Source organism: Crotalus tigris, unplaced genomic scaffold (genome assembly GCF_016545835.1).
Source record: "Crotalus tigris isolate CLP2741 ecotype Arizona unplaced genomic scaffold, ASM1654583v1 scf7180000019968.627227, whole genome shotgun sequence".
Classification (NCBI taxonomy): Eukaryota; Metazoa; Chordata; class Lepidosauria; order Squamata; family Viperidae; genus Crotalus; species Crotalus tigris.
Window position 1 is genome coordinate 233,058 of NW_024097797.1, and position 26,138 is coordinate 259,195.

The 26,138-nt window shown below is 38.7% G+C and overlaps 1 protein-coding gene across 2 annotated transcripts in view; it reads left to right on the forward strand.

Moving 5' to 3' along the window:
- Positions 1–26,138, forward strand: part of PAMR1 (peptidase domain containing associated with muscle regeneration 1) — a 79,676-nt gene that overhangs the window by 37,789 nt on the left and 15,749 nt on the right. For both annotated transcript variants that reach the window (XM_039365164.1, XM_039365165.1), the window contains exon 6: positions 2,644–2,751. In XM_039365164.1, coding sequence (XP_039221098.1) covers positions 2,644–2,751 — 108 coding nt within the window. The remainder of the gene's footprint in view (positions 1–2,643; positions 2,752–26,138) is intronic.

The window sequence follows — 26,138 nt, forward strand, 5'->3', positions numbered from 1 at the left end:
AAAAACAGATCATGCCAAAACAATCTTATTCCATTCTTCAACAGAGTGACTAAACTAATACACCAGCGAAATACTGTGGACAAAGTATACTTAGACTTCAGTAAGGCATTTGATAAAGTAGACCACAACCTACTCCTTGGTAAGCTAGAAAAAAGTGGAATAGACAACATCACCAAAGCACCAGAAGGCAGAACAAGAAACAATGGTTAGAAACTGATCAAAGAGAAAAGCAACCTGGAATTAAAGAGAAACTTCCTGACAGTGAGGACAATTAACTAGTGGAATAGCTTGCCCCAGAAATCATGGGCACTCCCTCACTGGAGATTTTTAAAAAGAGGCTAGACAGTCACTTGTCTGAGATGGTATAGGTTCTCCTGCCTGAGCAGGGGGCTGGACTAGAAGACCTCCAAAGTCCCTTCCAGCTCTATTCTATTCTAAAAATTGTCTTTTAAGCCAGAGAATTGAGTCATTTCAAATCCATTCCTAAGAATGAATTCAGGGTGCTGGATCTCTCCACCCATTCTTACTTTTTCTTGGGGCATGGACAGCAATGGACAATTGATAATAAAGAAAAAAATAATGTTGACAGAATACAAGGCAAAGATTGACTGTGAGGGAGGGCCCCAATGGCTTTCTGGTAGAAGGCCTTTGGGAATCTCAAAAAGGTCTTGAATATCGTCCTGCTGTTTCAAAGTACATCGTTCAGTCTACTTTAGATTGTGTCCCTATTTGATCTGCTGGGCATGATTTTTCCCTTCCTTGTTATTACATAAAGTACAAACAGTACCATCACAGTAGCTGCTAGAAGGAGGGCTATGTTAATTAAAGGGTCTATAAAAAGACAAAAGTCGACTCCATGAAATGAGACTTGACGTGGGATATGTTGCAGAAAGGCCTCCCATCCTCAAGGGACTAACACATTGCATACAAGGGGGATTAATAGCTCTCGATTCTTCTCAGTGGGAACCGCTTGGTATTCCGCTATTGCCACCCCCCCTTTATTTCCGCCCCAGTTTTTAGCAGCAATTATGGAGAGATAAGCTGGGTGCTACTCAGATAATCTATGCAGAGCAGACTCCAGTTTGACTGTATACAGCTTGAATGAAAAACATTTAAAAAGTTCTCCTTTGCAAAGCATTAACCTTCTCCCTGAAACTGTTGATGAGAAAGGATGTGCTTTGCATGATGAGTAAAGAAATTTTGCTTGAGTTGTGGGACCTCCAACAGCACACACTTAACAAACTGTGTGAAATCTTTCCCAGGACAAAAGCTTTGAGAGTAGTTGAAGGTCAGTGTAAGTGGAGGAACAGAATTTCCTTGGCGGTCTTCCTGTGTTCATTGTTCAGACCACATTGATGGACTGAAAGCCCATACAGTGCCTCAAGAGGAAACTGATGTTTTCAAGACTATCTTTCCCACCTCAACTGAGTTTGGATTGCAGCTCTAGAACTCATGATGATGACCGCATGAACTTTGATGTATTGGCTGGGGGTTTTGGAAAAACATTTCTAAGATGAGTGAGGAGTGAAGTGAAGCGTGAAGGCCAGTGGAGAGAGGGACCAGGGAAGAAATGATAGCAGTGTTCCAATATCTGAGAGGGTCTCACAGAGAGGAAGGGGTCAATCTATTTTCCAAAGCACCTGAAGGCCAGACAAGCAATAACGGATGGAAATTGATCAAGGAGAGATTCAACCTGGAAATAAAGATAAATTTTCTGACAGTGAGAATAATCAACCAATGGAACAGATTTCCTTCAGAAGTTGTGGGAGCTTCATCACTGAAGCTTTCAAAAAAAGACTGGACACCATCTGTTGGAAATGGTGTGGGTTCTCCTGCTTGGGCCAGGGGTTGGACTAGATGACCTACAAGGTCCCTACCAACTCTGTTATTCTATTATTCTAATGATAGTTCTAAGTGTTTTTAACCTTATCATTAAGGATTCTTTGAAGGGTGATACTAAGAACAGTACTTATATATTGAACATAACAAGTGTCAATACTGTCAATACTTTAACAGTGTCTGGGATTCTTTCCATCTCCTCTGGCACATTTCATTTTTGAGCCTTTGGCTTCACACCACCTTCACCAAAACCCCTTTCAGACAGCTTGCAATGTTGCTAGATCTCTTCATTGACCTTTCACGTTTATTTGATCTCTGTAGGCTCTTTTGCTGCAAATGCAGTTGTAAAGTTCTCCTCTGTGGCTTCTTCCCTGCTGCTTTATTCCTAATTCCCTAAAACTATAAAGGATTATTTTGTAGTTGTGACACACAGCTAGTCACATATGTTATTCAGAGATCAGTTGGCTTTAAAAACATAAATTGTGTATATAAAATGGCAAGCTTCTCCCTTGGGAACTGCTTCAATTTTAAAAATAATTGTTTTAGCATGGAATGATCTCAATCACATCTCATTACCTTGTTTTTGACAAAATTTGATTCACAAAAAGGATTATTGGGGCAGAGGATGGAAGCATTTTTAACATCACTGTCTCGCAGCTTCAAAGATATACTGCGTTTTATCACACACACCCAAATATTTGCATTGCAAATGTCTCTCACTAAGAGAGAAAGGAGTGTAAAAAAGGTAAAAGAGGAGAAAGAATCAGCCTGTGGAAGGAACTGAGGTGTCTTGTGCATTTTCAGGTTGTTCTTCATCTCCGTGTCTACATGATGGAACCTGCCTCGTTGATAAAATTGATGATTACAAATGTGCCTGCTTGGCTGGCTATACTGGAAATCGCTGTGAAAGCTGTGAGTATATTACTGTAGCTATGCATAAGCATCTTCAAAGGCTCTGGGTTTTCATTCAGCTCCTGTTTGGCATTCTCAAGTACAATGAAATGGACTTGAAAGCCATGCTTCTACAACAGGATATCAGAAAAACAGAGTTGGAAGGGACCTTGGAGGTCTTCTAGTCCAACCACTGCTCAAGCATGAGACCCCTTAATATGGGGAGCCAAAGATTCATGCAAACTCTTTAAGAATGTCCCACTTAACAACATCTTATTATTGCATTAAACTTGTCAACAGAGAAGGTCTTTGGTTTGTTCTCCACATAATGGAGTTCTCCCATCATTTCTGATGTCTCCAGATGTGTTGAGATAATTTCCAATCTCTCTAGTCAGGACAAATCATCTGACAAAGGAGCTTAAGGCTTGCCAATTTTAATTCTGAGCATTTTTAAAAGAATGTTCTGTTCTGAGCCTACGATGGTTTTCATACATCAAGGATACGCTGATTTGAAGACGATTGGGACAATCTTTTTATTTATTTATTTTTGGAAGAAAAATATTTCACAGATTGGATAATGCAATTGAATATGTAAATTATCATGACTATTATTTCCTTTCCAAAACTCCAAGAAACTGAGGCCAATTTGTACTTTTGCTATTTTTAATGTGGAATTATTATATCTCTTTTTAAATTTATTTACATGGATAAAGTTTGAAACTACTAGCTCTTGATGTACATCTATTCATTTAAGAACTGTTTGAAGTTAGAACAAAAGTGGCTTATGATCTGTCTTCACACTTACAGTACAACTCTGCAGAGTCCCTGTGAGTTTTACATGATCACAACCTGTGCACTTGCCAACTGGCTCATGTTAACAATGGGTTGCAGGATCTTGGGGACAAGCAGTCACAATTTGTGACATTCCCAGTTGCTTCCAACAAGCAAAGTCAATGGGGAAGCTGGCAGGGAAGGTTACAAATCGCAATCACATGACATCTCAGTTAATGACCATGGCAAAACATTGTAAGATTGGGTGTAATCACATGATGCTTTGCTTAATAACTGCAGCGCTTAACTCAAAGTTTACAGTCCCAGTTGTGGTTGTAAGTCAAGGACTATCTGTAAATACCTCATTCCTTATATCTCATGATAATCTGATTTTAAACAAGTCTTGGCCTGGAGAGTTCATTAGCTAGAGATTGCCTTTAAATAGAAAAATATATTATTTCGCAACTCGTTACGTTTTTGTACTGAAAAATAGGACAGATAGCCGCTTCGGGAAGTGATTAAGAACTGAGTCTTACATTTTTAACATTCAGCTGCCAGTTCAGAATTGGTCCTAAAATATTTATGTACATTTGTATGTATGTGTGATGATGTTGAGTGACACAATCATTACCTCTTGAGTTATTTGAATCAGAAATTTCATGCAATTCTAGAGGAATGGAAGTATACTGACTATGACTGAAAGCTTAGATTACCAGATGACTGCTGAAAAATATGCCATTTAGTATACCTATGTTTTCTCTTGATGTTCATGTAGGCATTTCATCGTTGAAAAGTTTTATGTCATATCACACTTAACAGAGTGAGATACATGGCAGTATTTCAACTGAGCAATTCTTGCACAAACTCCAAATTCCCGTTCCTTCGTCGTCCACTCTTGCTTTGAAGCCCCCTTTCCTCTTTGGATCCAAATAACTGCCCATCCTTATTTCATACTTTACCACTACGTAAATTGGAACTCTACCTGGTGAACCCAAAAGTGGGAAAGTTTGCTTTTTACAAGCTCCTTGTACAAAATCTTCTTTAGAGGGGGAAATACCATTATTGAGTATACAAACTATGTGGCAATTGTCATATAGGCTAGATATCGAAGCAAGGAATTTATTTAATAACAAATAATCAAGAGGAAATTCACAGTTACAACTATAAAATATCTGGTGGCAATTTTAAAATCAAGAATCTTAGAGAGGAAACAGGAAATTACAATTAAATTCTTCCTAAAATAAGCCAGAGAGCGCGCATTATGCATAATGTAGACTCAAACCCACATGAATTCATCACCCTTGCTGTTGTCACTATCACTCTCTTTCAGCTTCTTTCCCCACTTCCTTCCTTGAGTCTGGCAAATGCATGGCAAACGTCATTCCTTCTTTGCATTCATGCCAACACATTTTCATCGCCTTGCATCCTTAATTCTGTGACCTATCTCTTACTAATGACTTGTAAAGCTACTGCATTATTAGCAATTTATGGAGTCTTCACTTTTAATATTGCTAAATTTTTCAAAGTTGGTGTCATTTTAGATATTTCAATTATTTATCATCATTTTCATTGATGATATAATTGCTATGATATATTTTGTGAGCTTACTGCACAGTTTACTTACACATTATAGAAGTACTGTAACTTGAAAATATAACAGAAGCAAATGGAACTGCAGCTATTTAATTCCATTTGAGTAAGTAAATGTTCTTTTGACAGTTCTCTTCCCACCAAGTTCTTTGTAAAGTTATTTTTATACTCCACAAATGTTGTGGTCTGCTGATTTCCATACTTTGTACCTGGGCATTGCCATTTTAGTAGTGTACTAGTACAATAGTACAGCAGTAGTACTACTGGCTGGAGAATTCTGGGAGTTGAAGTCCCTACATCTTCAAGCTATTAGAACACAGTATTGCAGGCTAACTCGGTCCACTGCCAGGAGTTTGTTCCTGTGAGTTCAAGGTTGACTCAGCCTTCAATTGTTCTGAGGTTGATAAAATGAGGAGCCAGGTTTTGGGGGCAATATGCTGACTCTGTAAATCGCTTAGCACTATAAAGCAGTATATAAGTCAAAGTACTACTTCTATTGTTAGTAAAATTGAGAAACACTGTAATAATAGGATTCTTTCATAAACATTGGAAACCAGCCTAACCAAATAATCTTATTTTGAAGGGAAGAGCCTTCTGGTTTGTATCTTTTTAAAAGAAGCATTTAATTCCTTTCACTCTTTAAAAGGGAGTGTGGGGGTTTTTTGCATATAGAACTTGGGAGTTAAACATTAATGAATAGTCTTCAGTGATGCAGTGATTCCTAATTTTTCTTTGAAATTGTCAAATTTAGTTTAAATATTCTTTTTTCTGGAAAGTCCAAAGCAGTACACCTTCTTTCCACACTTCCTCACAAACAACAGGAAAACTACAAAGCAGGAAATAAGGATTAATAAAATATTTCTGCTTTGCATATGAGCAATCTGGAAAGTAGATAAAAATTGGATGGGCAAAAAGCAGAAGCTTTTTAGATCCGTGGTGGCGAACCTATGGCACGGGTGCCAGAGGCGGCACTCAGAGCCCTGTCTGTGGGCACGCGCGCAGTATGCCCCAGTCCTAGGCCTTCAGCTGTGTTTTATAAAACCTTTTCACTTCAGGCCTCCGCTGCCGTGTGCAAAAAACAAAAAGGTTCAATCAATCAATCAATCAATTTCAACTTCTTACAGGAAAAAAAAAGATCTTGCAAAGTTAGAATTGATTGATTGAACTTTTTAGTCCCACCCAGTCTGCTGTTACCACCAAAGCCATGCCCACCCAATGGGCCACACCCACCCAATGGGCCACACCCACCCAATGGGCCACACCCACCCAATAGGCTATGCCCACCCAGCACTCGACGATACATAAGTGAGTTTTGGGTTGCAGTTTGGGTACGCCATCACTGCTTTAGATGCACCATTTGTGATTTAGAGGGAACTTCATGTCCTTTGGTACTGAGCTATAGCAGAGGCCTTCTTCTGTGATCCAGATAAGTAATGCAGCGATAAAAACAAAATCTTGAAAGCCTGAAAAACTTTCTCTTTCCCTCTTCTTATACCAAAGAGAATCAGGATGGGGCACTTTTGAGTTTCTTTCCCACCACTTCTCCTCTTTCAGAGTTAAACTTCTGTTTACATAAATGCTATTACATCTTTACTTCAAAGTTATCCTCATATTCCTTTTTGGTGGGTATGTAAGTTCTTACTGAAGAAGAAATACAGAGAGTAAGAAAGATGTAGAACATGATATGCAATGCTGTATAGTTGACTTCAACTTATGGTGAGATTATTTAGATCCAGTCTGGCCTTTTTTTTTTCCTGAACTGTTTTATGCTTCCACTACCTCTACCTGGCCAATATTGGACTGTAGTCTATGCACATATTTTTTTTATCATCCAAGCCAACAATAACTGAGTCTACAGCATGGCAAACATACAACATTTAATTAATGTGGTTATATTTGCATGGACAACCCTTGTTTGGATGGCTTATGGAAGTGGTCTAATAGGCTCTATGCAAAGAATCACATTGGGCCACTCATAAATCTGATTTCCAAAAAGATTAGTATCAGATACAGTACTAGCAATCAGAGAGGGCAATGATGACAATGACTTGACTTGAACCACAAACTTTAGAGCAGGGGTCTTCAAACTTGGCCCTTTTATGACTTGTGGACTTCAACTTCCAGAATTCCTCAGCCAGGCATGCTGGCTGAAGAATTCTGGGAGTTGAAGTCCACAAGTTATAAAAGGGCCAAGTTTGAAGACCCCTGATCTTAAGAAAAGGGGAGAAAGGGCTGTTTGTGCCAAATTGATCTGTGGAGTAGAGACATAAGTAGTTATTTTCTACTGGAATGTAAACCATGAATATAAAGGCAAAGCTCTTTGGCAGGCTCCCAAAATTATTTCCTACGAAAGTGTTATCCCACCTATAAATTTAACACAAGACTGGCAAATAAATGAAAATATTAAAATGTAGTAGATTCCTCTCTGCTTTATCCTGGGGACCAAAAGAAGAACTCTAATCCTAACTTCTGTCTGATGAGGCAAAAATGCTTCTCCTCTTCCCTCACTCCTGTACAGCTGCACTGATTTTTGACATGGGACTCAGCATTCTGGCTCATTGGGTCATTGCATGGAATTGCTGGCCTTTAAAACAAGGGTCTCTGACCAAGTTTTGCTCTGAGACTTCCTGTCTCCATTGTCCAAAACAAAGCCCAGCAAGCCTCAAGTCCTTGAGTAAACGCTGGGATCCTGTCTTGAATGGGGAATTCATTGCTTTGATCCCACTTCCATTTCTAGTCAGCTTCTCAGAAGACCGTGGTTGCCAGCCCTGCAATATTTACTTGGAATCCTAATGAAGCGTTCTTTATTGAGCCGAATTCTGGCATTCTGGACCATCATTAATAGAATTAGATTACTAGTAGGAAATAGCCATTATTTTTAGATGGGCCTTTATGTAAGGATTCCTTGTTCCTACTATCTGACTCCTTGTAAGAAGGCTTTTCTTATAGCTTCTGGCATCAATAAAGGTAGTAAATCAAAATATGAGGCTGGGACATTCTATTTCGGGGCGCTGTCTTTATTAAGGTCTGGTCTAGAAATCAGGAGACTGACCCATTTTAGGCATGAAAGACAGCTGGGTGACTTTGGACCCAGTCAGTCTTTCTCAACCCAACCCAACCCACTTCCACAGAGTTGTTGTTGTTGTGGGGAAAACAGGAGAAGGAAAGAGTCTTATGTATGTTTGCTGTAATGAAGTAATGAAGGCAGGATTAAAAATGCAATAGAAAAAAATGCATCTTTATATGGTGAAAAGCTAAATGTTGATATTATTGTTTGATTAAATTATTGAATCAACAGTAGTTCAACCTATAGTCTTAGTATATGGCCAGATATTAAAAAATTAAATGTTTTGAAATGTGAATAACATTTAAATTGTGTAGTAGGCTATGAGCTCTATTGCAATGTTTTGAGAAAAAGCTTCAGTTGCCAAAGATTCTTTGAAACATTAAGGACAACACTTCTTTCATACAACATTTTCTTTCTGAAACACACTTTTTAGAATTACATAGTTCATTATGTGCCATTAAAATTATTAGACTGACATTCCCAAACATTATAAATGACATCATTCTATCCGTAAATCAGAACAATAGGTAGAGGATCCAGCATTAAGTACAAATTCAGTGTAAACCACCAACCTTTCTAAATCAGTATGCTTATTTAAGATTTATGACTTTTTCATCTTGTCTAAGTTGTATCATGATCAAAGGCATATTCTCTTGTATGAGATATAAACAGTATATTATGGATTAAATATAAAATGTAACTCAAAGATAAAAATCCCAGTGTACACGTTTAAAACAGAATTGCTCAGAATTCATAGAAAACTGAAGGATGAGGGTGTGCCAGCAAAGAATTTAGATTTTTTCCCCCCAACTTTGAAATATCGCCCTCAGGCATGAATTGCATGCCTCTTTAAGTGGAACTACCCAAATGTTCTGCAAACAGAGCAAGAAGATAGTGTTAAAAAAAGGGACATGAAACAACATAGAAGCTGCTATGGGTGGAGATAGATCTTCAGCAATGTGTAGAGATTGGTAGTGACTCTTAGGAAATTCAGATGAGGAATTTTCCCAATCCTATGTGGAATATTGAGGGTTGTCTGAAATCTGGACAAGAAACTCAAAGATGCCTAGTCTTCATTATCTGCCCATTGCAGATAATGGACTGGGATTGATTTTTAGATCACAAACTCAAATGCCTGCCTGTACTTTTCTCCTGGAAAGCATGTGTTGTAAAATATCTATATAGGCAGTGGTGGGATTCAAATATCTGAACAACTGGTTCTCTTACTGGATGCAGACTTGGGCCTCCAAGGCCTAAAACGGACTTCCGGAAGTGGCATCCACACATTTCCAACAGGCTGCTCTAGGCCTGGGAGGCCTCCTCCAGACCTCTGAGGCCTAGACTGGACTTCCAGAAGCACTGTGCATTAAGCCGGTTCTCTGAACTCAGCAAAATTTAGCTACCGGTTCTGACAAACCAGTATGAACCAGCTGAATCCCACTACTGTATATTAGGCTATCTTGAAGAGCATTCAGAAGCTACAGCTGGTGTAGAGTGCAACAGCGTGGACAGCTTTTGAGTCTCTAGAGTTACACCACTGTTCCCAGAGCTGCATTGGTTGCCAATTTGTTTCCAGGTCCAATTCAAGGTTTTGGTTATCACCTTTAAAGCCCCTCATGGTATGGGTTCAGATTACTTGAGAAATCATCTCATCTGACTGGAATTGGCCTCCCTCATCTCTGCCAGCAGAGGAGGCATGCTGCAAGCCCCATTGACCAGGGAATTCTGGCTGGTGGGGTCCAAGAAAAGAGCCCTCTCTGACATTGCTCCTGCTCTTTGGAACATCTTGCCCTCTGGAGTGAGGTCAACTCCAATACTCCCAACCTTCCACAAGAGCTTGAAGACCTGGCTCTGCCAGTTGGCCTCAGGCTCCAATAGAGGGGTTTTACATTGAGGATGGTTGGTAGATTAATATATTAATAACAGATCCCACCTCCACTCCTGCTCATTCTACTCCCTTCCTACCCATTCTTAGTTACAGCTGATAGTTTGTATTTTATAGTATTTTATTTTTATTATATACATGTTTCTATATAGTTTTATTCTTTTTAACATTGTAAGCCACTCAGAATCTCCCATAGTGAGATGGGCAGCAAACAAATTAGATAGATATATGATAGATAGATAGATAGATAGATAGATAGATAGATAGATAGATAGATGGCAGATGGATATAGATGATAGATGATAGATATAAAGATAGATAGATTTGTCAGATCTTCCTTTGCTGTAGAACCCCTCTCTCTCCCTCCCTCCCTCCCCCTCTCTCTCCCTCCTTCCCCCTTTCCTCCTCCTCCTCCTTCTCTCTCTCTCTCTCTCTCTCTCTCTTTCTCTCTCTCATGAGAACTATTTCATATTACAGTATCTGACTGAACAGTTAGAAGAGGCCTAGCTTTGAGAACAAAGAGAGAGAAATGACAGGCCTGTTTCCATGCAGAAACATTCTCATTTGAAAAGCATCTATTGGTCAGCTTTGAATGTGTTGCTTGGGATCTCTGAATCCTTTTTATTTGAAAGAAAAAGAACATATTCAATGGCACTTTTAGAAGGTTTTTTTAAATTACAAAGTGGCATAAGCTTTCTTAGGTAACAATGTTGAATTAGAAATAGGGAAAGTAGGATGAAAAGCCAGCGAGAAATTGAAAAGAGAAAGTATTTAAATATTTTTTTTTAGAAAGTAAGAAGACACATTGTGCAGCATCTTAATAACATGCAGAGAAGCCCAAATCTCTGGTAAATCCCAGATGAATAGAGTCATGTTCGTATAAGAATATTTACCACTTTTATTGTATATCTGAGTAGATACTGTAATTGCTTTTGCAGAAATAATAATCTAACTGAATTTTGTAATGACTCAACATTTCTCATTCTGTTTTCTAAACTGCAACTTTTAAAAACAACGTTGTTGTTGTTATAGGAAGATGCGGTTTGGTCCAGTGTTTCTCAGCCACGCCACCTGGGGAATTCTGGGAGCTGAAGTACACATACCTTAAACTTTCCCAGATTCAGAAACAGATTGCTTGACAATCCCCACCCCAATACATTTCAAAGGAAAATATTGCAATAGGTGCCTTTTGAAATCTCTAGCCCTATTTATTTATATATTTTATGTACTGCTTCAGTTTAAAAGACTCTAAACAGGGGAACAATAACCAATGTAAATATCAATAGAAAGGCACATTAATTATAAAAACATATCAGGAGCAGCAATACCAGTCACTCTGGAATCTTTCTGAAACAGCCAGGTATTTACAAGTCTTCAAAAGCCCACAGGAGAAAGGGGGGTAGCAGTTCCAGAATAAGAGAGAACTCCAACAGAGAAGGCCCACTTTCATTATCTCTCCCATTGCCCTTTATGAGAAGTGGAGACCTTCAAGCTGGACAGCTGCAAGCCATCAGTGAAAGTTGGTATGGTAGATATCCAGGCTCTGAACCATATAGAGCAGGGTTAGGCAACCTTGGCTCTTTTATGACTCGTGGACTTCAACTCCCAGAATTCCTGAGCCAGCCAAGTCCACGAGTCATTAAAAGAACCAAGGTTGCCTACCCCTGATACAGAATGCTGTGGTAATGACCAGCACTTTGAATTGTACTTAGAAACACCCTGGCAGTTTATTTATTTATTTGTTAAACTTGTATGCTGCCCATCTTGCCTAGAGGCAACTCTGGGCGGTTTCAAACATTAAAAACCAATAAACATTAAATCAATCAATAACAATAACAATGAAAATAATTTACAGTTGAAAGACGAGGAGAAAGGGAGCAAGATGCACACAGGGAGAGATGGGGTCTTCTTTTAATCAGAGAGCCACCTTCAGGGTGATGCACGTCCATTTGGGCCCTAGGCCAACTGGCAGAGCCAGGTCTTCAGATCCTTACTGAATGTCAGAAAGGTGGGTGCAGATCTCACATCAGAGAGCACAATGTTCCAAAGAGCAGGATCCACAGCAGAAAATGTTACAATAACCTACAATAACTATTATAGAAGAGGTGCTTATGGCAGTCATGAGACTACCCCATAAGCATCTGGTCTGCAGGATTTTGCCCCAGCTGACGTTTTACGTGGTCTTCAAGGCAGCCAGATTTAAAGCAACTTGCAATAATGCAAGATGACACATGAGCTTCATCTGGACGACGACAGACGGACGTGATGCTCAGTAAAGCTGCAACTGACCCTCAAGCTAGAGATAGACAACACATAGGGCTGTTGCCTCGCTATTTTGTTCATAGGTGGCCTCATGAGTAGGGGAAGGAACTCAAAATGTTCTTTTATAGGCCTACTCTTCTTTCCAGGTCAAGCAATCTACTCATTAAGCCTTTAAATTCAGTGGGATCAGTAAATGCTGAATATGGGAGAAGGTAACACTGTTATTATAAGCATAGCAAATAGCATGATTTAACATGCAGTATCCTACGAGATTCCATCACAACCTGGAAGATGAAATGTGTTAAAGAAGCATTCTATTATTCTTACAACTGCCAAAAATATCACTTGGCAAACCTTTTTATTAATAACAAAGGACATCATGATACAGAGAGAACAGTACAAGTTTCTTAAATCTGCTACTAAATAATAGTGTGGCCTTGAATTAGATCACTCTAGATGCATAATCTTCCCATCTGTGAGGGGAAGAGGATAAGGAAGGCTTGCATTATTTTAATAGCTACTGTGATGATTAATAGGCTTCATCCATATATTTAAATATGCTATGAACAGAAATATCCTTTAGGTAATCTGAAGGAAATGGTGTACCAGCTGTGTTCCCACTAAAAGAAATTGGACATTGTCATTCATAGCCCCATTACACTGAGATTGGATAATTGTAACCTTCTCAGGAGGAGGCTGGCTTTGAAAAATGTTCAGAAGCTTTTATTATTTTCAAGTACAGCTACTAGAATACAGATGAATATGAGGAATTTTGATTGTATTATCCCAGCACACTTTCAGCCAGGGGTTTTATTCAACGCTTATGGTCTCTCTGTATGGTAATTCTATATGGTTATAATCTTCATCTTGATACAGCCAGACTTGCCTCATTCACACATAAGAGATCCCAGCATGAGATCTTCTCAAAGTGACTCAGATTTGTTCAGTGAGGCAATCTGAACCATGAAGGTTCTTTGCTTTGCTTCACCAATGTGAAACTGCCTAGTACTGGGGGAGGAAGTTGAGGTAGCCTTCTTCCTCTGTGCTGGCAGAGGAGCACTGAAGGTTTTTCTTACTGGACAGCTTTCAGTGAACCCACTGAAAGAGCCCAGTCTTGAAGCAGTTGAGCCACTGTGAAGAATTTGGTATTTACCAACAATGGAACCTACCTACGTTGTGGGAGTAAAATTATATTTCTTTTTTTTTACAGAGCTAAGTGATATTAGTAAGCACACACTGTTTACCTCTTGTATCTTTGCCTCTTTATAGAAGAACAAATACTGGCAGGGAGTGCGAAGAGGCTAAGGGAGCTTTTTCTCTCAAAATCAGCTTAGATGATCTGAAGATCTTCCTCTATATTACTTCCTGAAGGAGACTGCTTTCTAGCTTCTCCCTAGTGTAGTGGTGGTGAACCTATGGCACGCGTGCCAGAGGTGGCACTTAGAGCCCTCTGTGGGCACGCGCGCCATTGCCCCAGCCCTGTCCCCCCTGTGGCCCCCTCCTCACCAGTAGGAGAAGAGTTACTCCCAAGCATGGCCTGCGCAGAACAGCACAACCAAGGACATGGCAGCCAGGCAACGGGGATAAGATTCCACTCTCACGCCCCATCACACGCAGTTGATGCAGGGTGCGGGTGGAGGGCGTGGCCACCATGGTGCTGCTGGGCTGCCTGGGCAATCTGCGGCGGGCCGTAGAGACAGTGAGTGGCCCTGCAGGCGGGTGGGATGGGGCGGAGCAGGCGTGGGATGGGGGCTGAGGCAGTTTTTGTGCACTCGGTCTCTAAAAAGTTTGCCATCACTGCCTTAGTGCAAGCTTTGCAGAAGAAGACTGAGGGGTTTCAGATTGAAGCAGTGAAGTTGAAGCAAATGGTCCATGTTTGGTTCATAGAGCAGCTTCGAGGGCTGCTTCCTTCAGTCTTCACTGAAGCTAACCATTCATGGGAAACTTCATGCAGCCCCCAATGAACAGATGTCAGAAGCCCCTTAAACATTTGCAGAAGTATCTTCAAAAATATTCTAAAAGGATTGGTAAATAGCACGAGTGTGCAGGTTTCGTAGCCATAGGCAACTGATGGAAAACAGAGGTTCCAGAATGGAATGAAATATTCTGGGGGGGGGGGGAAGATAAAACTGAGTATGATCTCGAAAGAAAACACTCCCATTATCTCATTTAGTTACCAGATGGGTTTTCAGATTTTCCAGCTTTTGAGAGGCTTGTTTGAAGGCAATCAGGAACATTAACGTAGTTCTCATTTCTCTGCTTCTCTCCTGCAAACCACCAACATGGCCCTCAGCTCCAATAAGTTTCCTATTTTTGCCTTACTTACCCCATAATAAAATTTTATTTTTATTTTATTTATTTATGCTGCCCATCTCCCCTATAAGGTGATTATTTCTCTTTTAGGGAATCTCAGGGCAATTCTTTCACTCTGCATGATGCGTGAAGAGGGATAAGTCAAAGAAAGGGAATAAATCAAGAGATGTAACAGTATGATCTATGCTTTATATTAGGGTAAGAAACTCCAATGTGAACTCATGGGATTTTCTTATCGTATTGACTGGAGCTGCAGTTCAGTACTGTGCATAAATAGGGTTGCCTGGTCCCCTGATTTTGTACATTTGGTAGACTAAATCTGGTTTGATGCTTATTTGTATAGTTGACACAAATCCTGGTTGCATAAGGAGTAACAATAGTAACAATAGTAATAGTGGAATATTATAACTAATTTAGTTGTTTATTTCTCAGCTCCTGAATATGTACGTATTTCAAAGACCAAGTGCATGTTTTTCCCTGGAAAAGTTTACCATGTGGGTTAGCATATCTGAATGCAGCACATGTATTTTTACTCTAATATTGCTCAAATCAATAAGTGGCCTTGGTTAAATAGAAAATATGCTAATTTTTTCATATCTTTTTCCTGCAATTGCAGGGTCTGGTTCCCCCCCCCCCTCCTGATCAACTAAATGTTGATCTGTTTGTTGTAACAGGAATTTGCCAGCTAGCTTTCATAGGTAAGAAGGAACTAGAACTCACAATCTCCTGATTTTTAGCCTGGAGCCTTAATCACTAGATCAAACTGGTTCTCAGGAAAGATGTGCTTTTCTTTGGACTTAATAGGACTAGCACTTTCTATTGCCCTAAGGATTTTAAAAAATCTTAAAGAACATTGACATTTTCCCCACTTATTAAAAATGTTTTTATTTTACTTTTCTGAGCTTTGTGGTATGTACATTTCATACCACACAAAGGTCACAAGGTTATATCATCCACAGTTTATTTTGGGGATGGACCAAATGCATAACTGATTACAAATATTTCTCCCATGTCCACTATTAGCTCATAAAAACAGATGGTATATACATTAAATCAGGATCAAAATTATCATAGTGTTTATGAAGTCCAAAGCTTCTAAGACTTGAAATCATGTTTCAAATTCCAGCTATAGCTGGAACTTTGATGGGTAGCAATACTAGCAATGAACCTATAAAATCCATGACTAGCACCAAAATGGGAAAAGAAGGAAATTTCCTGCTTGTGGGACAAAGAAAATAGATGGAGTACATGAACTTGGGAACAATGGAAGGTGAGGAATTCATGATTCCACTTGATGCTCCTGATTCCGATTTGTCAAGCAGAGATTTATTTATAGCTACCACCACAAACAGCCTCTGCATTTCTACCACGAGCTCATTAAAGACTATACCGGATACAAGTGGGGCATAGTTATTGTGCAGAAAGTTTATTCTCTTATTCCAACCTTCTCCAGATGTCTTCCAGATGTGCTAAACAACAATTTTCAGCATCCCCAGCCAGCATATTGAAGGTTGCCTCATTTAAGAATATGTGCACTATGATGTTAAACTTGCATCCACCAAGGAATAATACTTGGAATGTACCCATATGATTAATATTGGAGAAAGAGTGGCCAATGAAATGGATCTTTATTATATGTGTAATATTCATTCCACTCTTTATTTCTAAAATTAAATGAGGGAACCAAATAACTGGAAAGGTTGGTATCCAGAGACACAGCTTTTTAAAAGTCTGGAACAATGCTGATAAAGATCAAGTGGCTAGTTGTAAGCAAGAGCTTCCAAATTGCCTCCAGATGAATGCATCATAGCAGCTGACCCAAGCATACTTTCACATAGTTACTGCCTCATTCACAGAAGCATAGAGCTGGAAAACATCAGGGTGGGTTCCAGTTGGCTGAAAAGGCATGAAAAGATTTTCACTGCCAGTTGGATGACATCATTGTCCTATTCCAATTATTCCTGGCTGATGAGATACTTGCAGAAAAGATGCTTTGCTTAAAAAAGGGTACAAAAACAAACTGGAAGCTCTTGATGAAAACCTAATGCAGAAGCTGATAGTCACTGTAGCATTCAATTTCAACTTCATGGAAAAAATGCACAAATCTACCATACTGAGAGTGAAAGCTGACATTCTGAAGGTGAATTCTAAGAGCGGGTGAATTGAGAGTGAAAACCAGCATTCTAAAGTATGGCAGGACTTTGAACATCTTGTAGTCCAAACCATTTATTATCAACGCTGAGAACATGTGCTTCAAACAGTTCTGCAAAAATATCTTATTTTTTCCCCTAAGCAGACTACAAGCAAGCTTTCACTGTTATTGAAACACTAGGTATGGTATGGCACAAAGGATTCAGAGGTATCTAAATGCTGTTTAAATGCTGTAGTAGTGGTACAGTGGTTAGAATGCAGTATTGCAGGATAATTCTGTTGAATGCCAACAGTTTGATCCTGACCAGTTCAAGATTGATTCAGCCTTCCATCCTAACTAGGTTGATAAAATGAGGACTCAAATTGTTTGGGGCAATAGGCTGTAAGCTGCTTAGAGAGGGCTGTAAAGCACTATGAAGCAGTATATAAGTCTAAGTGCTATTGCTTTTCACCTATTACTGTTCCCCTCTCCCCTGTTACCTCTGTCACATTCTCCTCTTGTCCTACTTTCTTTCTGGCCCAAGAGTGTCCCCTTGCCCCTTTAAACACTTAGCATATTTCCCATTTTCCATCTCATTGAATATTCCACTTTTCAATGTCTGGGTCCCTGCCTTTGGTATGACATATGAGGGCAAGGGTGTAGACAATTTTGAGGGATCTTTCATGAGAGATGTATTTAATTTATTTTGGCTATCTCTAGTCTGGTGAAGGCAGCTTACAATATTTATAAAAGGTTTAATATTGAATATTTAAAAAGCAGAGGTTAAAGCTAACTATCTTGTAAACTCATTTAAAATTAAATGCTTGCTAAAAGGCATGCATCTTTGCAGATTGTCCTACAGATTGCTGAGAGTGTAGGAGCCAGACATAATTCCCAAGGAAATGCTAGGAGCTACATAGAAAGAGCCATCTCTCTGTCTACTTTAAATTATGCCAGCAAGCAAATGATAAAAAGTGCAGCTATTTCAGTGACATGCATAATATGATTCTTGTAACTTGCACATTAGGTACCACCTGTACTGTCTGGATACCTTTTAAATGTAGCTCTATGTAGAGCTCATTGCAGCTGACAATGCAAAGTTGTAATCAAAGTATGGATAAGTATTAACAAAATATGACCAGTTCAAGAAGGTCACTGCTAGTATACCAGGCAAAATGTAGCACAGGTGTACTTTACTACAACAGCCATAATACAAGCCCATAATAACAGACCAAGAGATTGCTGAGGTACACCCCAAGGGTCTATTCCAATGCTGGAGTCCATGCTGAGATGGAGCCAACTGACATTGCTTGCAAAGAACTAAGCAAATTGCTCACAACCAGTCATTAAAGTTATAGATGCAATTATTGCAGATGCTTGCAGAAAGAACATCTACATAAAATTCTGACCAAGAGGGGAAAAAGGTGTGCAATTTAGTTGGCCCTCACACCTGTCAGTGTTGGGAACAAACCCTTCATCTGATTGGGCTTAATGTTTGTGTGACACACAACGACCTCACTCATGACCCACTTAAGCACATTGTACAAATTTATTCTTTGAGTTTCCATGACTGAGAGAGGCCTTGAGATGTGGCCTATGTCGTCCCTGTGTTAACATTTTAACAAGTATACTGATTTTAACAAGTATACTATTTTATACAGTACTAGTCTAAGGGTTAAACCTTTCATTTCCAGTCTATGTTACTTTCGCACCAGTAAATTTAATTATATAAAAAATAGCATTTATGCAAGTATTTTAAATACTTTTTAATATTTACACTGTAAACATATTTGTTAGGCTGCTGCAATGTTTGAAGAAATATGAAATTTATTAAATAACTACATTGATCCTGATCTGTACAAAGTACAAATCAGACATTTTCCCCTCAAACTTCCTTTATTTCTAAGGTCTTGAGAAGCTTATGGGCTGTATTTCAGAGGTAAGGGTGCAAATATCAACAATGAGATTGTATTAAAGATTTTTTTAAAAAAGTGTGATATAAATATATCAGTTTAACTATGAGAAGAAAGTGCAGAAAAAGAAAGTTGGCTTTATCTATGGAAGAAAATAAAGAATCAGGTGCAAAAATAATGAAAATGTTCAAATAGATTAAATGCCTTAAATAACTAATCCATTTCTTTCTAGCTGACTGAGTAAAGAAATGGCAACTTATTAAAATCCAAGTAATATCATCCAGATATGTGGAAAAAAGAATGAGAATCAGATCTGTGTTAATGATACAATATTTAATTTAACAGTTTTGATCTTCTCTCTTCATTTATTCCAGATTGTCTGAGTTCTATAAATAGAACACAGGAGATACTAAATATAGTTCAGACTAGACATATATCAGGGCATAACTATAGAAAGAGAAAGAATAGAGATAATGATTAAATCATATTGCAATCAGCACTTGTAGATATTCTACAGCTCTTGAGACATATAATGATCATCATCTTCTTTTCTACCTTAGAAAGTTAAAAATGCTTGATAAACTTCACAACAGCAATCATGATTATGGAAAAGCATCTAGTAATTATGTCATTTCTAAAAAATGTGTCAGTTTACACAGAAGTTGGGTTCTGAAGGACTACTCAGCCTAGAACTTTAGTTTAGATGACATCTAAATTAAAACGTTACAACTATTTGTACAAGATTGCAGCCTATTTGTGTGAGATCATTGATAGGAGAGGAGAAAAGCAGTTGGAAAATTATTCTCTAGTGACCATAATCAGGGGTGTGCTAATGGTAACCCACATCTAGAAAGTGGTAATCAATTGATTGTGACTGATGTGCATTCTCAACTCACCTCAACTTCATAAGCAATTCCTTAATAATCACTGGCTGCCCCAGGTATTTCCAGGAGAGTGTTCTGACACTGTATCTAAAATATTCTGCAGACTTCCAGGTTAAAGCCGCACCACAGTATCTGGTACTGTGATGGCAGAGAGGATTTCAATGAATCCTTTAATCCTGTGGCCTGCAGATGAAGAATGTAAGGATGGGAGTCATCATCTAGCTGAGGAAGGTTTTCAAAATGTTAGCTTTCTTTCTAACAATATGGACTCAGGATTTAATCATATCTTTCATAGCATATTAAAGAGATAAAGATTTTGTCAGATTTTGTCAGGATTTGGATATACACTACTGCAATGTACTCCCTTTGTGGGAGGGAATTAGAGCTGCACAAAAGTATAGATGGTTAGATTTGACTTTTAAAATATCCCCTTCTGTGGGATCTGCTCTCAAGCCATTTTCACTGAACTGAAATAGGCTAATGTGCACAATAGAACCTTAGTAAGATCCTTTTTTAATGCAAAACAACTTCAGAAAGACAATCTGGGCAGAGGGAATGGACTGTTGGGTGCCAGCTGAGAATCTGAGGATCTGAAGTCAAATTTAACTGACTATTTTTCTAATGCAGTTCTACTATTTTTTTCCCATGGCACCTCAGTTGCATGGTGAAAACATTCTGCTTCAACACACTGTCCCATACAGAGGGGTGAAATGAGCTGAGATAAGAACTGATTTACTTGTTGTTTCATACAAGCAATTGTGGTAGAACATGGGCAGGGATGTGAATTTCAATGTAACTTCATCTCCAGCTACATATTTAAATGCAGCTGGCTTGGGCCTAAGGGTGCAGTTCCTCGAAAAGTCATTTATGTGTGCATAAGTAACTCAGAATTAAACATGAGTTCTTTCCTGCGTACAAATTTATTCCTTCTTTTCCTGGAACCTCTTTCAGGATGGGCAGAGGTTTCTGCCAAGATAAACTAAGAAAGGGAGATGGTTAAAAAGCAATTTAAAATAGGCATTCTACAACAGAGCCTGAAACTCATTGTAGGTATTGCAGAATCTGAAAGGGGAAAGCATCAATCCGTTTCGTCTCCAAAAAATAACTGTTCACATTATGAAGCAAAACATCTTCATAAAGCACACAAGGTTCTAATATTAATTTCAAAATCATCTTCAATGTTTGTGTACATCATGCAGGAAAGAAATTTTTAAAAAGGACAGGGCTTCAAGGAAACTGCAAGATGCTGTAGGACAGGGGTGTCAAACTGCCGGCCCGCAGGCTGGACACATCATGCGGAAGCCGTGCCCACCCCATTGCCGGCAATGGCAAAATAATCCCAATATGTTGTGTGATGTCATGTGACGTCACGAGTTTGACATGTCTGCTGTAGGAGAAAAACATTAATACAAAACAATCAGGGGGAGTCCATAACAAAAAAGGAAAGATGTTGTTTCAGACTCCATTTGACTTTTTTGACACCCTGCTCCTCAAGACAGGTTTGATTGCTACTATTCCTCTGGGTAAAAGGGTTGTCCATTTTGTCTTTCAAGACCTGTCTTGAAAGAATACATTTCTACAGACATATATGCTCGGGAGAGGACAAGAATTCTCGCTAGAGAAAATAAGAAGTCTGGAAGTATCTTATGTCCTTATTATGTCAAAAGGGATTTGGGGGGGATTAGACTCTATTGGGGAAGGCATATGAGGTCTCATTAGTGAAGGCCTGCATTTAGTAAGGTCTAAAATGTTTCATGTCTTTTTGACAGTAAACTATTGGAGAACACCAGCCATGCTTTAATACCACTCAAATCAATAGGATGAGTTCATTGCAGGTGGTATAAAAGTTTTATTGATTTCAGTTTAATATAATTGGAGATAAGTATCTCTGGATTGGATTGGGGGGATAGTTCTTTCACTAAAGAGATAGCTCTGTGAAAATTACATGAATTGAATAAGATAGAGGCTTCTTTTTGTAGATATTCTTTTTATTTCTGTCCCAATTTTTCAACCACTACTTGACACAAACCATATGTGAATGAAGCCTCCAGCTGCTTCAATGGAAGGAATATACAGTGTAGAGCAAAAATTAAAGGCATGAATAGTTAATGTCACTGATATAAAAATTATATCTGTGAGTGTTTTCTTAAAAGCCATATGAACGGACAAAAGCCAATATATAGCCTGTGTGGAACTTGTTTTGGCCATAACTACTGAGATTGTAATGTTTTCTTAATTGTGGCCATAACTTAGATATAAATGTATGCATGCATTCACACAAGCACACACATTATCCCTCTATTCCTTTTTAGGGAAAACAGTGTTATACAAAATGTAAAAGAAGAGTTGAAAGAACTAGCAAACCAAAGGAAATAAGACTGTGCACTTCATGGTCTTATTTCCTTTGGTTTGCTAGTTCCAAATCCATTTTTCAGGCTGTCTCATACTTTTCTGTTCTTCCATCAAGTGCTCATACATTGCTTTTTATTTCTTAAACTTCAAGCCTCTTTTTGAAAATCTCATCAATTCCATTTATGACTTTCTCAGTTGTCCCTATCTTCTTGATCCATTCAGTTGTCCTTCATATGTTTGTGATCCTCTCCTCATTCAATCTCACCATAGATACTAACCACCTCAAAGTACTTCTTTTGTACTTCTTAATCATTTTTATATGTAATCCTCCCTCAATAAGCATCAATTCATTCTTGACCATACTCATTTTTGTTTTACACACACACTTCTTAAATAACAGTTACACTGCACTCAACTTTTATGTTTCTTCTGATTTATACAACTTTCACTTTCAAATAGAAGGTGAGAAGTCGCACACACTCATATACAATAATTTTAGTTCTTTAGGTCAATAGCTATTCATCACAACAGACAACACACTATCTATAACCGCTTACAAGCATTTGCATAATTTAAAATTTCTTCGTTAATTCTTCATTTCTTCATTTTTAGTGAGCCTTCTACTGAACAGATTCACCCACTTTCTCTAATTTTTTATAATGTATAACCTTCAATTGCTTACTCCATTTTACTTGTCAAACACAAACTGCCTTGTCTTGGTAGATGAATTTACAGATAACCTATCCTTATTGCATCATATAACATTTGCTCCAAATAAGTTGGATTTTCAGCCAACAAGATAGATAGCTGATGATAGATAGATAGATAGATAGATAGATAGATAGATAGATAGATAGACAGACAGACGGCAGACAGACAGACAGACAGACATGCCAACCAATACCTGTAGTATTCCCATTCTGTATATGTTTACCCATGAGTACAAAAGCACATCACACACTCTGGTCAGTGTTGAAGCATTTCCCGAGTATTCCATTTCTTTATTTTCATGTATATTTACTTTCATCATATATTATTCTTTTCATATTCAGCAACAACTTCCTATTCTCTGTTCCCACAAAATACCCTATAATTCAAGCCTGTTCATTTCATCATACACTTTCCGTAAATCAGCAAACGTACCTTAAATTTTCTTTCTCAGATTTGTATATTTCTTAATAAATTACTAAAAAGCAAAAGTCTAATTTGCTTCCAAAAGCTGAACTGCCCTTTCCCCAAATGTTGCTGATTCTCTCATATCCTTTGATCACAGTTCTAATGAAAGCTGTTTCCAGGCATACTTAATCCCCCTGCGGCTTTTACATTAATTCTTGCTATCATTTTTCTTGTATAAGGAATAATAATAACACTTTTCCAAATGCCAGGCACAGCTACAGACTTTGCACACATACTAAATAACTCATATAGGAAATCTGTAAATAAACCACATCCATATTTTTACATTTCTCCACTTACGCCATCTCTACTTACAATTTTATCATTTTTTAAAACATTCCCACAGTATTCATTTCCTCCACTTCATCATCTTTTTCTGAAACATTAATAAGGTGTACACTGTAAGCACAGTTATTAGGCAACTTGTGTTTTGGAGGATTTTCTTACTGAACAGCTACAGTACTCTCGGTCAGTCCCAAATGTTAATAAACCTCAAACCTGAATATTTAAGGAAATAAAAGTGAGGTTTTGGTTTTCTTAGGACAATATCTGTGCACGATTATTGGGCAACTATTAGTGTGCACAATTTAGTATGCAACTAAATGAAAAATGAAAATTTGCCCATCTCACTCATTTGTTTGCATCTGTTAAAGTGAGAATAATAAACAAACAACTCAAATGAACATTTCTGACATTTCAACAAAAAAAAATCAGTGACCAATATAGCCACCCTTCTTTTCAATAACAGTCATAAGCCTTCTGTTATGCCTCTGTTGGAGCCTGAATCTGCTGAAGAAAATGAACTGGAACTGGAGCCTTAGGGAGAGGTGTCTGTAGCTTCAGAGGGATTTGGGGAAGAGCAGCCGAGGCAGGTTAGGGCCTTTCAGGATTGGGACAGGATGAACATGAGAGACAGAGCTCAGGTGATGAGCAAGGGCCACCCCCTCCTGATCCTAGAGCACAGAGAGTGGAGGAAACAATGCAGTCAGGCTCAACTACTTGGGAGGAGAGCGCCCCGCCCCTCTCCACAAGGCACACCTGGGGACGGGCATTTGTCGGGAACAAACGCTGATTTCTTGGAGTTTTGTGTGCCATTGTTGATCTTGGAAACAACTCTCTGATCTCTTGTTCTGTATTGTGATTTCTGCTTGGGAACCCTGAAACTCTGATCATTGGACTGGCTGACAAACTTGATTTGGTGTTCAAAGACCTTGGACTGAATTTTGGCTTCTCTTCTGAAACTGCTCAGGCAAGCTTATATTTCCACAGACTCATTAGATTTTGGATGTATGTTTCGTTCCTTGTTATCTATGTGGTATTGAATAAATTACTCTTCTAATCTAACTGTATGTGAAACTACTTGCAGCCAGAGGCTGCTGAAGGTGTGTGTGTCTTACTTTGTTCTGGGGCTTACCAGAAATGTGGGAGCATTTGGGGAAAATTTGGATCAATTAAAGGGCAGTTTGAATTGCCAGCTGACTGCATTGCCTCTGTAACTTGCCCTGGAACATCACACCTTCCATTCATGGAGTCTATCAGTTTTTTTGATCTATTGATCAATGTTTTGTGAAGCAGCAACCACAGCCTTCCAGACACTGTTCAGAGAAGTGTACTGTTTTCCTTCACCGTAAATCTCCCATTTAAGAAAGGCCCACAAGTTCTCAATAGGGTTTAGGTCAGGTGAGGAAGGGGGGCATGTCATTATTCATTCATCTTTAAGGCTTTTACTGGCTAGCCACGCAGTGGGGTACTTTGATGCATGCATGGTCTTCTTGACAGATGCAGACTTTTTCCTGTACCACTGCTTGAAGAAAGTGTCTTCTAAAAACTGGCAGTTAGGTTTAGGAGTTGACCTGAAAAGTCCAACCAGCTCATCTTTTTCTTTAATAATACCAACTCATACCAGCACCCCACCTCCACTTTGCTGAGTTGAAGTGGAGCTCTGTGCCCATTACTGGCCCATCCATCTTCTCCATCAAAAGTCACTCTCATCTCATCAGTAAATAAAACCTTTGAAAAATCTGTCTTCAGATTATTTCTTGGCCCAGTTTTGCCATTTCAACTTATGTGTCTTGTTCAGTGGTGGTCAGTTTCAGCCTTCCTTACCTTGGCCATGTCTCTGAACACCTTATACTTCTGGGCACTCCAGATATGTTGCAGTTCTGGAAAATAATGATTTGATTCACATTTGATTCTTCTCAAATTTTTGGCAGTTAATATGTGTCTTTTTTTTCTCAGCACATTTCTTGCGACCCTGTTGACTGTTTGCAACAAAAAGTTTGATGGTTCTGTGATCCCACCCCCATATCTTAGCAATTTCAAAAGTGCTGCATCTCTTTGAAAGACTTTTTACAATTTTTGACTTTTCTGAGTCAGATAAATCTCTTTTTTTGGCCCATTTTGCCTGAGGAAAAGATGATGCCTAGTAATTATGATATAAGGTGTTGATCTTCTTAGGCCACACCCTCCCTCGTTACACAAATAGCACATCACCTGATATGCTTATATCCACTAAGCATTCAAGTTTCTACAACTTGGAGGTGGAAAATATGCATGAAAATAATGATATGGTCAAAATACTCACTTGCTTAATAATTGTACACACAGTGTGGTGGTTGAAACTGCTGGACCAAAGAAACTGGATAGTGGGAGTTCTCTTGGATTGAGGTAGCAAGCAAGGGCAAATTACTGCTGAAAAATGTCCAGAAAGCTGCATTTTGACTTCTCCATGTAAATGCCAGAAGTCAAGATTGACTTGAAATTACATGCACCAAACTCCTGACTCGAAGATGCATGCACACAAGCTCCTAAAGCCATATAAATTTCTGCTTCGTTCTACTCTGAGACATAGCACTGTTATTTCCATACAAATAGCTAAAATATTTACTCCAGTATTCTTTCACTTCAGATAATCCCAGATACAGTAATTTCACTGCTTTATTTTTTATTTTAGTTACTGTGTGGAATTCCATTCGCTCCGCATTTCCCTCCCTTTTTAAATCTTACCCATTCCTTGCTGTCTTTGAATGCAGTATTTGAAAGCCATCTTTTTATCTCTGTATAC